This window comes from Prionailurus viverrinus, chromosome F1 (genome assembly GCF_022837055.1).
Source record: "Prionailurus viverrinus isolate Anna chromosome F1, UM_Priviv_1.0, whole genome shotgun sequence".
In the NCBI taxonomy this organism is placed as follows: domain Eukaryota; kingdom Metazoa; phylum Chordata; class Mammalia; order Carnivora; family Felidae; genus Prionailurus; species Prionailurus viverrinus.
The window spans coordinates 42,565,112-42,578,575 of NC_062577.1; the positions used below are offsets into that span (position 1 = coordinate 42,565,112).

A 13,464-nucleotide genomic window follows, 5' to 3' on the forward strand; every position below is an offset into this window, starting at 1 on the left:
AGTAAACCCATTCTACATTGTTTCCACAACTAGGACAAAAGATTTACATCCCTTCAGGTAGGTAAAACAATCTCTCTAAAATTTTTAAAATAGCATAAAATTGATGTTTGCTGATCTTGCATAGTCCAAGGACTTTTATTTCCCTGATGAATATCTAGTCCTTGGTGGAGGCCCAAGCTGAGTGGCAGAGGCTTTTATAGAGTCTTTAACTGAGTTTGCCCAGAATTCATACAAGATGAAGGAAGCAAAGATGAATTAAGTGGAGCCAGAGTAGGAGGTAAGGTATGTTGCTGATTTTTTCACCAAATTATAAATATTTATTGCTGAAGTCTAGGGAATCTAGTGGATGAAGTCTATGAGTTTTGATCCCTTTTTGCAAGGTCCAATATGGAACCTAAAGGGGTCAGACAAGCCTGTATTGAAAGGGATGTTACAGAAGTGAACAGTGAGGTAATTGGAAAATTTAGGCCCAGATGTCTTCATCTATGTGTTCATGTATAAGAAGTCAGCAGCAATGATTGAAAGTTGAACTAAAAATATGTTTGAAAAATCTCAGATAGTGAACAAAGCCTAAAATTGTTAAGAACTAAGACTTATTGGGTGTCTGCAATATCCCAAGAATGCTTTGAAGGTCTTCAGTGTGTGTCTTATTTATGTTTTTCACCAATCCGATGATGTACCTGCTATGTTTCTACTTTTTTTTTCTTTTTAGAGAGAGAGACAGACAGAGAAAATGTGAAAATTGGGAAGAGAGGCAGAGGGAGAGACAGAATCCCAAGCAGGCTCCATGCTCAGTGCATAGCTTGATGCAGGGCTCAATCCCACAACCCCTGGGATCATGACCTAAGCCAAAATAAAGAGTTGGATGCCCACTTGACTGAGCCACCCAGGTTCCCCATGTTTCTACTTTCATAATTGAGGAAATGGGAGTGATGGGATATTAAAAATGATACAGAGGAGTTGCGGCAAGATGGCGGCTTAGGAGGACGCTGGGCTCACCGCACGTCCTGCTGATCACTTAGATTCCATCTACACCTGCCTAAATAACCCAGAAAACCGCCAGAGGATTAGCAGAACAGAGTCGCCGGAGCCAAACGCAGACGAGAGGCCCACGGAAGAGGGTAGGAAGGGCGGCGAGGCGGTGCGCGCTCCACGGACTGGCGGGAGGGAGCCGGGGCGGAGGGGCGGCTCGCCGGCCAAGCAGAGCCCCCGAGTCTGGCTGGCAAAAGCGGAGGGGCCTGACGGACTGTGTTCCCGACAGCAAGTGCGACTTAGCGTCTGGGAGGTCATAAATTAACAGCTCTGCTCGGAAAGCGGGAAGGCTGGAGGACACCCAGAGGGAGAGCTGCTGAGCCCCCTGACAACAGAGCTCAGTTTGGTGGGGAACAAAGGCGCTCGCCAGCGCCATTTCCCCCGCCCATCCCCCAGCCGAAATCCCAAAGGGAACCGGTTCCTGCCAGGGAACTTGCTCGCTCCGCGCAAACACCCAACTCTGCGCTTCGGCGGAGCCAAACCTCCGGCAGCGGATCTGACTCCCTCCCACTGCCACAGGGCCCCTCCTGAAGTGGATCACCTAAGGAGAAGCAATCTAAGCCTGCCCCTCCTGCCCCCGAGCACCTTGCCTACCCACCCCAGCTAATACGCCAGATCCCCAGCATCACAAGCCTGGCAGGGTGCAAGTAGCCCAGACGAGCCACCCCACCCCACAGTGAATCCCGCCCCTAGGAGAGGGGAAGAGAAGGCACACACCAGTCTGACTGTGGCCCCAGCGGTGGGCTGGGGGCAGACATCAGGTCTGACTGCGGCCCCGCCCACCAACTCCAGTTATACACCACAGCACAGGGGAAGTGCCCTGCAGGTCCTCACCACGCCAGGGACTATCCAAAATGACCAAGCGGAAGAACTCCCCTCAGAAGAATCTCCAGGAAATAACAACAGCTAATGAGCTGATCAAAAAGGATTTAAATAATATAACAGAAAGTGAATTTAGAATAATAGTCATAAAATTAATCGCTGGGCTTGAAAACAGTATACAGGACAGCAGAGAATCTCTTGCTACAGAGATCAAGGGACTAAGGAACAGTCACGAGGAGCTGAAAAACGCTTTAAACGAAATGCATAACAAAATGGAAACCACCACAGCTCGGCTTGAAGAGGCAGAGGAGAGAATAGGTGAACTAGAAGATAAAGTTATGGAAAAAGAGGAAGCTGAGAAAAAGAGAGATAAAAAAATCCAGGAGTATGAGGGGAAAATTAGAGAACTAAGTGATACACTAAAAAGAAATAATATACGCATAATTGGTATCCCAGAGGAGGAAGAGAGAGGGAAAGGTGCTGAAGGGGTACTTGAAGAAATCATAGCTGAGAACTTCCCTGAACTGGGGAAGGAAAAAGGCATTGAAATCCAAGAGGCACAGAGAACTCCCTTCAGACGTAACTTGAATCGATCTTCTGCATGACATATCATAGTGAAACTGGCAAAATACAAGGATAAAGAGAAAATTCTGAAAGCAGCAAGGGGTAAACGTGCCCTCACATATAAAGGGAGACCTATAAGACTCGTGACTGATCTCTCTTTTGAAACTTGGCAGGCCAGAAAGAATTGGCACGAGATTTTCAGGGTGCTAGACAGAAAAAATATGCAGCCAAGAATCCTTTATCCAGCAAGTCTGTCATTTAGAATAGAAGGAGAGATAAAGGTCTTCCCAAACAAACAAAAACTGAAGGAATTTGTCACCACTAAACCAGCCCTACAAGACATCCTAAGGGGGACCCTGTGAGACAAAGTCCCAGAGACATCACTATAAGCATAAAACATACAGACATCACAATGACTCTAAACCCGTATCTTTCTATAATAACACTGAATGTAAATGGATTAAATGCACCAACCAAAAGACATAGGGTGTCAGAATGGATAAAAAAACAAGACCCATCTATTTGCTGTCTACAAGAGACTCATTTTAGACCTGAGGACACCTTTAGATTGAGAGTGAGGGGATGGAGAACTATTTATCATGCGACTGGAAGGCAAAAGAAAGCTGGAGTAGCCATACTTATATCAGACAAACTAGACTTTAAATTAAAGGCTGTAACAAGAGATGAAGAAGGACATTATATAATAGTTACAGGGTCTATCCATCAGGAAGAGCTAACAATTATAAATGTCTATGCGCCGAATACCGGAGCCCCCAAATATATAAAACAATTACTCATAAACATAAGCAACCTTATTGATAAGAATGTGGTAATTGCAGGGGACTTTAATACACCACTTACAGAAATGGATAGATCATCTAGACACACGGTCAATAAAGAAACAAGGGCCCTGAATGAGACATTGGATCAGATGGACTTGACAGATATATTTAGAACTCTGCATCCCAAAGCAACAGAATATACTTTCTTCTCAAGTGCACATGGAACATTCTCCAAGATAGATCATATACTGGGTCACAAAACAGCCCTTCATAAGTTTACAAGAATTGAAATTATACCATGCTTACTTTCAGACCACAATGCTATGAAGCTTGAAATCAACCACAGAAAAAAGTCAGGAAAACCTCCAAAAGCATGGAGGTTAAAGAACACCCTACTAACGAATGAGTGGGTCAACCAGGCAATTAGAGAAGAAATTAAAAAATATATGGAAACAAATGAAAATGAAAATACAACAATCCAAACTCTTTGGGACGCAGCAAAGGCAGTCCTGAGAGGAAAATACATTGCAATCCAGGCCTATCTCAAGAAACAAGAAAAATCCCAAATACAAAATCTAACAGCACACCTAAACGAACTAGAAGCAGAACAGCAAAGGCAGCCTAAACCCAGCAGAAGAAGAGAAATAATAAAGATCAGAGCAGAAATAAACAATATAGAATCTAAAAAAAACTGTAGAGCAGATCAACGAAACCAAGAGTTGGTTTTTTGAAAAAATAAACAAAATTGACAAACCTCTAGCCAGGCTTCTCAAAAAGAAAAGGGAGATGACCCAAATAGATAAAATCATGAATGAAAATGGAATTATTACAACCAATCCCTCAGAGATACAAACAATTATCAGGGAATACTATGAAAACTTATATGCCAACAAATTGGACAACCTGGAAGAAATGGACAAATTCCTGAACACCCACACTCTTCCAAAACTCAATCAGGAGGAAATAGAAAGCTTGAACAGACCCATAACCAGCGAAGAAATTGAATCGGTTATCAAAAATCTCCCAACAAATAAGAGTCCAGGACCAGATGGCTTCCCAGGGGAGTTCTACCAGACGTTTAAAGCAGAGATAATACCTATCCTTCTCAAGCTATTCCAAGAAATAGAAAGGGAAGGAAAACTTCCAGACTCATTCTATGAAGCCAGTATTACTTTGATTCCTAAACCAGACAGAGAGACCCAGTAAAAAAATAGAACTACAGGCCAATATCCCTGATGAATATGGATGCAAAAATTCTCAATAAGATACTAGCAAATCGAATTCAACGGCATATAAAAAGAATTATTCACCATGATCAAGTGGGATTCATTCCTGGGATGCAGGGCTGGTTCAACATTCGCAAATCAATCAACGTGATACATCACATTAACAAAAAAAGAGAGAAGAACCATATGATCCTGTCAATCGATGCAGAAAAGGCCTTCGACAAAATCCAGCACCCTTTCTTAATAAAAACCCTTGAGAAAGTCGGGATAGAAGGAACATACTTAAAGATCATAAAAGCCATTTATGAAAAGCCCACAGCTAACATCATCCTCAACGGGGAAAAACTGAAAGCTTTTTCCCTGAGATCAGGAACACGACAAGGATGCCCACTCTCACCGCTGCTGTTTAACATAGTGTTGGAAGTTCTAGCATCAGCAATCAGACAACAAAAGGAAATCAAAGGGATCAAAATTGGCAAAGATGAAGTCAAGCTTTTGCTTTTTGCAGATGACATGATATTATACATGGAAAATCCGATAGACTCCACCAAAAGTCTGCTAGAACTGATACAGGAATTCAGCAAAGTTGCAGGATACAAAATCAATGTACAGAAATCAGTTGCATTCTTATACACTAACAATGAAGCAACAGAAAGACAAATAAAGAAACTGATCCCATTCACAATTGCACCAAGAAGCATAAAATACCTAAGAATAAATCTAACCAAAGATGTAAAGGATCTGTATGCTGAAAACTATAGAAAGCTTATGAAGGAAATTGAAGAAGATTTAAAGAAATGGAAAGACATTCCCTGCTCATGGATTGGAAAAATAAATATTGTCAAAATGTCAATACTACCCAAAGCTATCTACACATTCAATGCAATCCCAATCAAAATTGCACCAGCATTCTTCTCGAAACTAGAACAAGCAATCCTAAAATTCATATGGAACCACAAAAGGCCCCGAATAGCCAAAGGAATTTTGAAGAAGAAGATCAAAGCAGGAGGCATCACAATCCCAGACTTTAGCCTCTACTACAAAGCTGTCATCATGAAGACAGCACGGTATTGGCACCAAAACAGACACATAGACCAATGGAATAGAATAGAAACCCCAGAACTAGACCCACAAACGTATGGCCAACTCATCTTTGACAAAGCAGGAAAGAACATCCAATGGAAAAAAGACAGCCTCTTTAACAAATGGTGCTGGGAGAACTGGACAGCAACATGCAGAAGGTTGAAACTAGACCACTTTCTCACACCATTCACAAAAATAAACTCAAAATGGATAAAGGACCTAAATGTGAGACAGGAAACCATCAAAACCTTAGAGGAGAAAGCAGGAAAAGACCTCTCTGACCTCAGCCGTAGCAATCTCTTACTCGACACATCCCCAAAGGCAAGGGAATTAAAAGCAAAAGTGAATTACTGGGACCTTATGAAGATAAAAAGCTTTTGCACAGCAAAGGAAACAACCAACAAAACTAAAAGGCAACCAACGGAATGGGAAAAGATATTCGCAAATGACATATCGGACAAAGGGCTAGTATCCAAAATCTATAAAGAGCTCACCAAACTCCACACCCGAAAAACAAATAACCCAGTGAAGAAATGGGCAGAAAACATGAATAGACACTTCTCTCAAGAAGACATCCGGATGGTCAACAGGCACATGAAAAGATGCTCAACGTCGCTCCTCATCAGGGAAATACAAATCAAAACCACACTCAGATATCACCTCACGCCTGTCAGAGTGGCCAAAATGAACAAATCAGGAGACTATAGATGCTGGAGGGGATGTGGAGAAACGGAAACCCTCTTGCACTATTGGTGGGAATGCAAATTGGTGCAGCCACTCTGGAAAACAGTGTGGAGGTTCCTCAGAAAATTAAAAATAGACCTACCCTATGACCCAGCAATAGCACTGCTAGGAATTTATCCAAGGGATACAGGAGCACTGATGCATAGGGCCACTTGTACCCCAATGTTCATAGCAGCACTCTCAACAATAGCCAAATTATGGAAAGAGCCTAAATGTCCATCAACTGATGAATGGATAAAGAAATTGTGGTTTATATACATAATGGAATATTACGTGGCAATGAGAAAAAATGAAATATGGCCTTTTGTAGCAACGTGGATGGAACTGGAGAGTGTGATGCTAAGTGAAATAAGCCATACAGAGAAAGACAGATACCATATGGTTTCACTCTTATGTGGATCCTGAGAAACTTAACAGGAACCCATGGGGGAGGGGAAGGAAAAAAAAAAAAAAGAGGTTAGAATGGGAGAGAGCCAAAGCATAAGAGACTGTTAAAAACTGAGAACAAACTGAGGGTTGATGGGGGGTGGGAGGGAGGAGAGGGTGGGTGATGGGTATTGAGGAGGGCACCTTTTGGGATGAGCACTGGGTGTTGTATGGAAACCAATTTGTCAATAAATTTCAGAAAAAAAAAATGATACAGTTATTAAGTGGTGAATTTTTGGGGATGCAGGCTTATTCCAAACCCTAACTTTTAAAATATTATATTTTGGGGCGCCTGGGTGGCGCAGTCGGTTAAGCGTCCGACTTCAGCCAGGTCACGATCTCGTGGTCCGTGAGTTCGAGCCCCGCGTCAGGCTCTGGGCTGATGGCTCAGAGCCTGGAGCCTGTTTCCGATTCTGTGTCTCCCTCTCTCTCTGCCCCTCCCCCGTTCATGCTCTGTCTCGCTCTGTCCCAAAAATAAATAAAAACGTTAAAAAAAATAAAAAAATAAAAAATAAATAAAATATTATATTTTATTGCCTCAAATCAAGAAATAAATGAGAGAGTAATAAAAATCAATTTGTAATTTTGATCCTATTTTTATATATGCAGTATAAACTTGTAATGATGCTGTTTTTCCAAAGTATGAAACTTTCTTCAAAACAATTTGTTGACCTGGGTGGGCATAACAGGAATAAAGAACACTTAAGAGGTATTACAGTGTTAAGATTAACCATGAAAATCCAGCAGGAGTTTAGAGAACAGAGTCAATGATTATGAAGGTAGTAGCACTTTTGGTCCATGTGATAAGAGTAATTTTCAGACCATGGAAATTTAAATAATGGTAATTATTATTACTTCAGTGTAAAACATTTACTTCTTTTAAATTTTAAAAGCTTAAATCAGTCATGTAATATGATTTTGTTACCATTCCCACTGCCCCTGACATACTGAAATCCCATATACTCTGCACATAATAGAATACAGTCAGGACTTGTTGGAATAAATCCTAATTTATATGTATACTATTTTCCAGCCCTCCTAGAACTACACTTTCTCAGCATAATTATGATTCATTTTAAGTTTTCAATGTTGAGAAGATAATAAGGTATCCAAATATAATCATTTCCATTATAGATTAATTTTTCAGGCTACTTGTTACGGTACTTATAAAAATGCTCATAGAAAAATAAAGTAACCTTAAAAATACTAATCAGTACAGTCCCTATTTACTATCTAAATTATAATCATCTCAATTATAAATCTCTTTTCATATTGACTACATACCCCTCATTACATGTGTAAACAACCTTTGCACCATATTCAAACTTTTCTCCTCTTTCAAGTTGAAAAGTACCAAAAGATGTATCTCCAGGATGTCCACAGGGCCTTTCTAAAATGAAAAAAATAATATAATTTTATTAAGTAACACAGGAAACACATTTTATGTAGGAGCTCAAGGAAAATGACTTAATATTACATCAGAGGACATAATTGAAGATGTGGAAAAGTGAAAAATGGCAAAGTTATCATTTTATTATTAAACTTATCTATATGGTTGGGTTTTTTTTTTATTTTTGGAAGATTACAACTCCTTATTAAGAATAATGATGGTATATTATTTTGTATTTAAATAATTGTGATATAATTCAGCTAATAATTCTATAATATCAAACATTCAGTGTTTTCAAACTAAAGTTTTCACAAATTTCAGAAATGTATGAATTACTTACTCTCACATATTTTCAGTGGATTAAGAGCCACCCATTCTCCATTCTTGCATTCCATTATAATAGATCCAAGAGTTATATATCCAGGTCGGCATTTATATGTAGCCTGAGTTCCCTCTGGATAGTTTTGTTCAGACCAGACACCTGACAAAATTTCAGTTTGTTTTCTTGGAGGAGGTCCTTTACAATCTAAAAACAATAAACAAAGGAATTGCCTAAAGTGTTTATTTAGGTTTACAATATGTTTAGTTTATTTTTGCTTTTAAAAATACCTATGCTGTTACATGTCCATCCAAATGTATGTCTTAATATATATATATTTTTTTTACCTTACAGAAATTGAATTTACATAAATTTGTAAAAATAGCTTTCCATAGAAATTGCTTTACTTTACTTTATTATTTTTTTATCAAAATAATGATATTATTTGTTATTTTTATCACTACTTTAGACCTGAAAATAAACTGACAGCCTGCAAATGTATGCCACTTCATGAAGATTGTGGAACAATAGTGATATCCATTGTAGAGAGCTAAAAGTGACTTATCCTTGGTGTGCCTAAGTGGCTCAGTCAGTTAAGCATTGGACTATTGATTTCAGTTCAAGTCATTATCTCGCTTTTTGTGAGATGGAACCCCACATCAGGCTTTGTGCTGATAGCACTGTGCCTGCTTGGAATTCTCTCTCTCCCTCTCTCTCTGTCCACCCCCCCCCCCCACGACCACCACTTGCACTGTCTCTCTTTCTTCGTCTCTCAAAATAAATACAAAATCTTTTTAAAAAATGACTTATCCTTTGGGGATGCAAGGACAACATACACAAAGGTCATCAATGGTGAGAATAGTGGCAAAATCTGCCAGTTGGAATTTGTGTACCAACAGAAAGTTGAAAAATGAATGTAAGGGAACATTTGCTACCCCTGACCTCTTAGCCAGGGAATACGGGTGAGATTTTATATTATTCTTAACTGCTGCACTGCATTCTACTATTCATCTGTTGATTTGGAAAATACTTACTCAGTGCTATTCTAAGTTCTGAAGAAAAACAATAAATTTAAAAAGAGACAAAGTACCTGATCTCAAGTGTTTCCACTCTACCAGGGAAGTTAGTTATTAAATAAGTAATTAAAGACATGTACAATATGCATTACAGGTAGATAAATTCTAGTTAGTGAAATAAAGTGTGGTAAGATGATACAAAATTGCATGGGAATATTCCAAATATGACAAAATAGGTTGGAACAAAACAACATCCTACAGCAAATTGGAAAAACAATAACAAACTCTGTGTGGGGAGGGCGGGGAGCAGTAGGGGTGTTTTCATGTGTGTGTGTTGAAAGGAACTGGAAATCCTGGAAATAGTGAGAAGAAAAGTGATTAAATGAACTAAACCAAAGTGGGAAAGGCCTCTTTTAGCAACATATTGTTTCTGGCCATCTCTTACCTGGTTATGTTTGCCAACTCTGGGTATGGATTGAAGATTAGGCTTTGCCTGAATGGAGGGATGTTAATGAGGGAAAGAAGCAGCAGACACTTTTGGAGTTATGTCTAACAGGAAAAATTCTGAAACCTTGCACAATGAGGGTGCTCTGCTGGAGCCTAAGAGTCGAGTAAAAATTCCTATAGTTTCATAGAAAAAGTCCCAATAAGAAAAAGATCCTGCTTCAAATACACACCTGTATCCTCATCAAAACAGTTGCCAAATTTGAAAGTCACTCAGTGTGAGATTAAAGAACAGAGGTCAAAACATCAGAAAAGCAGGATAAATCCCTCAGAGTATTTTGGGATGGATGAAGATGAGACCAATCAGATTCTTGATAAAAAGGCAAGAAGGTCTTTACTTTTAGACTTTTTAAACCAGAAGTGGACTGACTCAAACCAGAAGTGCAACTCAGACCCATCTGAGCTCATTTCTTGATTAGATCAATAAAAAGCAAACACTCTTGTCAATTGGGGTGGGGGATGGTAAATAATATGAACATTTACATTACATTTATTTCATATGAAATGTATGGCTTTGTATAAAAAATTAAAAGATACATAAAGAAGCAAAAAATGTGATAAAAAATGAAGCAAAAACAAATGGATTCTGGAAGCCAGACACTCATATTCAGATGTTGGAATTAGTGTCAAGGTCACTAAAATAGCTATTTTAAGTATGTTAAAGGAACGACAGGGAAACAATAGATAAAATAAATTTTAAAAAACAGATATTCAAAAGAAAATTGAAACCATGTGTTATACTAAAATTACAAATAAATATCTGAGATATGGATACATTGGATGGTCTTAAGAGCCAAACGGACACAGCAGAACACAAATATATTAAACTTGAATAAGACTAATGTAGAAATATAAAAAATGAATACAGAAAGATAAGAGTGTAGAAAACACCAACAACAAACAAAACAGAGTGCAAGAAATGTGTGAAGCAAAGTGATACCTGTTTGTTTAATTAAAGTTCCAAAACTAGAGGAGAGAAAAGACAAAAATATTTGAATAAAAAATAGCTAGAGTTTCCTAAAATTGATTTAAAAAATATCAACTCTCAGGTCCCCAGGGAGGACCTCTGAATGGGGATCCCTGTGCAGTACTTGGCAGAAGAATGGGGACAACTAGGGGATGGGGGTGGGCTTTGTGTCAATTAGGCAGAACTCTTTTGTCCTGAAACACAAATTCTTAAAAGTAGACAGAGAAAGAACACATTTCTGTCAGAACAATGAAAATAGCAGCCATGTTTGTAACAGTAACTACTGAAGCATGAAGACATTAGACATGCCAGTGTGCTGGCATTTCTAAAGTGCTGAAAAATGAACAGCAATAGGGAACTCTGAACCCAGTAGAAATATACTGCAAAATGAAGGAGAATAGAAACACATTCTCAAACAAATAAAAACAGAGAGCATTCAATAATAGCAGACTGACACTAAAAAACAAACAAAAAAACAAACAAAAAAACCCTCCTAAAACTCTCTAGGTTGAAGGAAAATGATCCCATAGATAAGCCAAAAAAGAGTAAGAATAAATGAGCAAGACTGAAGAAAATAAACATATGGGTTAATAAAAAGACTACTGAAAAATAATAAATAATGTGCTATGTATGTTTTAACACAATTGAAAAAGACCATTGACTTAAAATCAGTAACAATGTCTTATAGTGTTTATAAAACATTCAGAAGTAAAATACATAACAATAATAACAAAAATTTCAAGAGATAACAAATGAAATTAAACTGTTTTAATGTTTATATAGTTTAGAGTATATTAAAAGTATTAATTTAGTGTAGACTGTAATAATTTGAGTATGCTTACTGTAAAACATTAATATTAGGAAATATATTACTAATAGAAATTATATAGTGAGTTAGTAAAGAACATTTCATTAATATTTTATAAAGGCAGAAAAGGAGGAATAGAACAACAAAGGAGAGATGACATGAAAAATAAATGGCAATATGTTACGTTTGAGCTTAACTGTCTCAGCAATTACAATAAATGTAAATGGATTCAGCACTCCAATTAAAATATAAACACTGACTGGAGGAAAACAAACTAAAACAGAAGTGCATGCTGATTACTCTTAATAAAATGGGATAGATAAATTGAAAGTAAATGATGAAAACTGATACATTATAAAAATATTAGTCAAAAAAGGGTTAGTATGTTAACATCAGACAAATAATAATTTAAGGTAGAAAGTATTGCTAGATAAAAAGAGGGCCATTTCACAATAAAAGAGCTACTTTAACAGAAAGATGTAATAATTCTAAATGTGTATAAACATTTAGAATGATTGCTGGAGTTGGCTCACACTGACTCACAGAAGCTAATTATACACATCTCTTTGCAATACAGTATTCAGTGATGTCACATTTGTAACTTGAAATTGACCATATCATGAGTATTTACACTATATGAACTGGCACATTCTATAAGTCAAGACTCTTTCCTTTTTGTTTAATAGTTGATTGTTATATAATTGCCAGCATGTCACTGTACATAAATGTAATAATATGTCTTCAAGATATAATAGAAGTAAAAGAAGTAAACAAATCTGTCATAATAGTTTGAGATTTAAATGTACTTCAAGTGTCTGGTAAACAAGCAGATAGACAAATAAGGATATAGAATGCATGACAATTATTAAACAAAGCAATCTTTTATATAGTTACAGAATGCAACCTTCAACAGCAGCAGATACATACTCATTCCAAACACACATGGAATATTCACTAAAATAGACTATAGGCAAATCTCAATAAATTTCAAAGGATTGAAATCACTCTAAGTATATTGCCTGACCACTAGATATTGCTAACAGAAAATAACTGGAAAAATCTCAAAAGTTTTGAGGTTAAGCAACATTTCTGAATCACTCATGGGCTAAAGAAGAAATCACAATACATATTAGAATATAAATTGAACTAAACAATAATGAAAATATGATATATATCAAAATTTGTGGCATGCTATGAAGCTGAATTCCTAAACTTTACACCTGGGAGCGCTGTCCACAAAAGCCCTGCATCCTGACCTCAGGGAATGCCGGGAGGTATCTGGCTCTGGCCAAATTTTCACCCCTTCCCCTTAGTGGATATAGGCAGTGATGACTCAGGAGGCAGGATCTCACTATTGCTAGGAGATTTTAAAAACCTCAAGAGTTCTCGGGTGCCTGGCTGGCTCAGTCAATAGAGTATGTGACTCTTGATCTTGGGGTTGTGAGTTTCAGCCTTACGTTGAGTGTGGAGATTACTTAAAAAAGAAAATCTTTAAAGCAAAACAAAACAATCCTCCAGAGTCCTATAACACAAGCATGCAAAAAAACCCCAAAAACCCCTCCAATCTCAGTTTATAAAACTAGTTGACTTCACCAGTAACTTATATAAAATATGCAAGGAGAAATAACGTTGCTATTAATATCTGAAATAGCCAGTGAGAAAAAATTTTAGTGGGTAAAGGACTTGAATAAATATTTCACCAAAGAGAATATCCAAGTGATCAAAAAACTGATGAAAAATTGCTCAAACTGAAAATGAAAATGAAAACCATAATAAACCAT

At 37.7% G+C, this 13,464-nt stretch overlaps 1 protein-coding gene across 2 annotated transcripts in view; it reads right to left on the reverse strand.

Moving 5' to 3' along the window:
- LOC125155618 (complement factor H-like) overlaps positions 1–13,464 on the reverse strand; it is a 116,611-nt gene that overhangs the window by 84,002 nt on the left and 19,145 nt on the right. For both annotated transcript variants that reach the window (XM_047841071.1, XM_047841072.1), the window contains exons 2-3: positions 8,410–8,595; positions 7,964–8,069 (exon numbers count right to left, since the gene is read on the reverse strand). In XM_047841071.1, the coding sequence (XP_047697027.1) occupies positions 7,964–8,069; positions 8,410–8,595 (292 nt within the window). The remainder of the gene's footprint in view (positions 1–7,963; positions 8,070–8,409; positions 8,596–13,464) is intronic.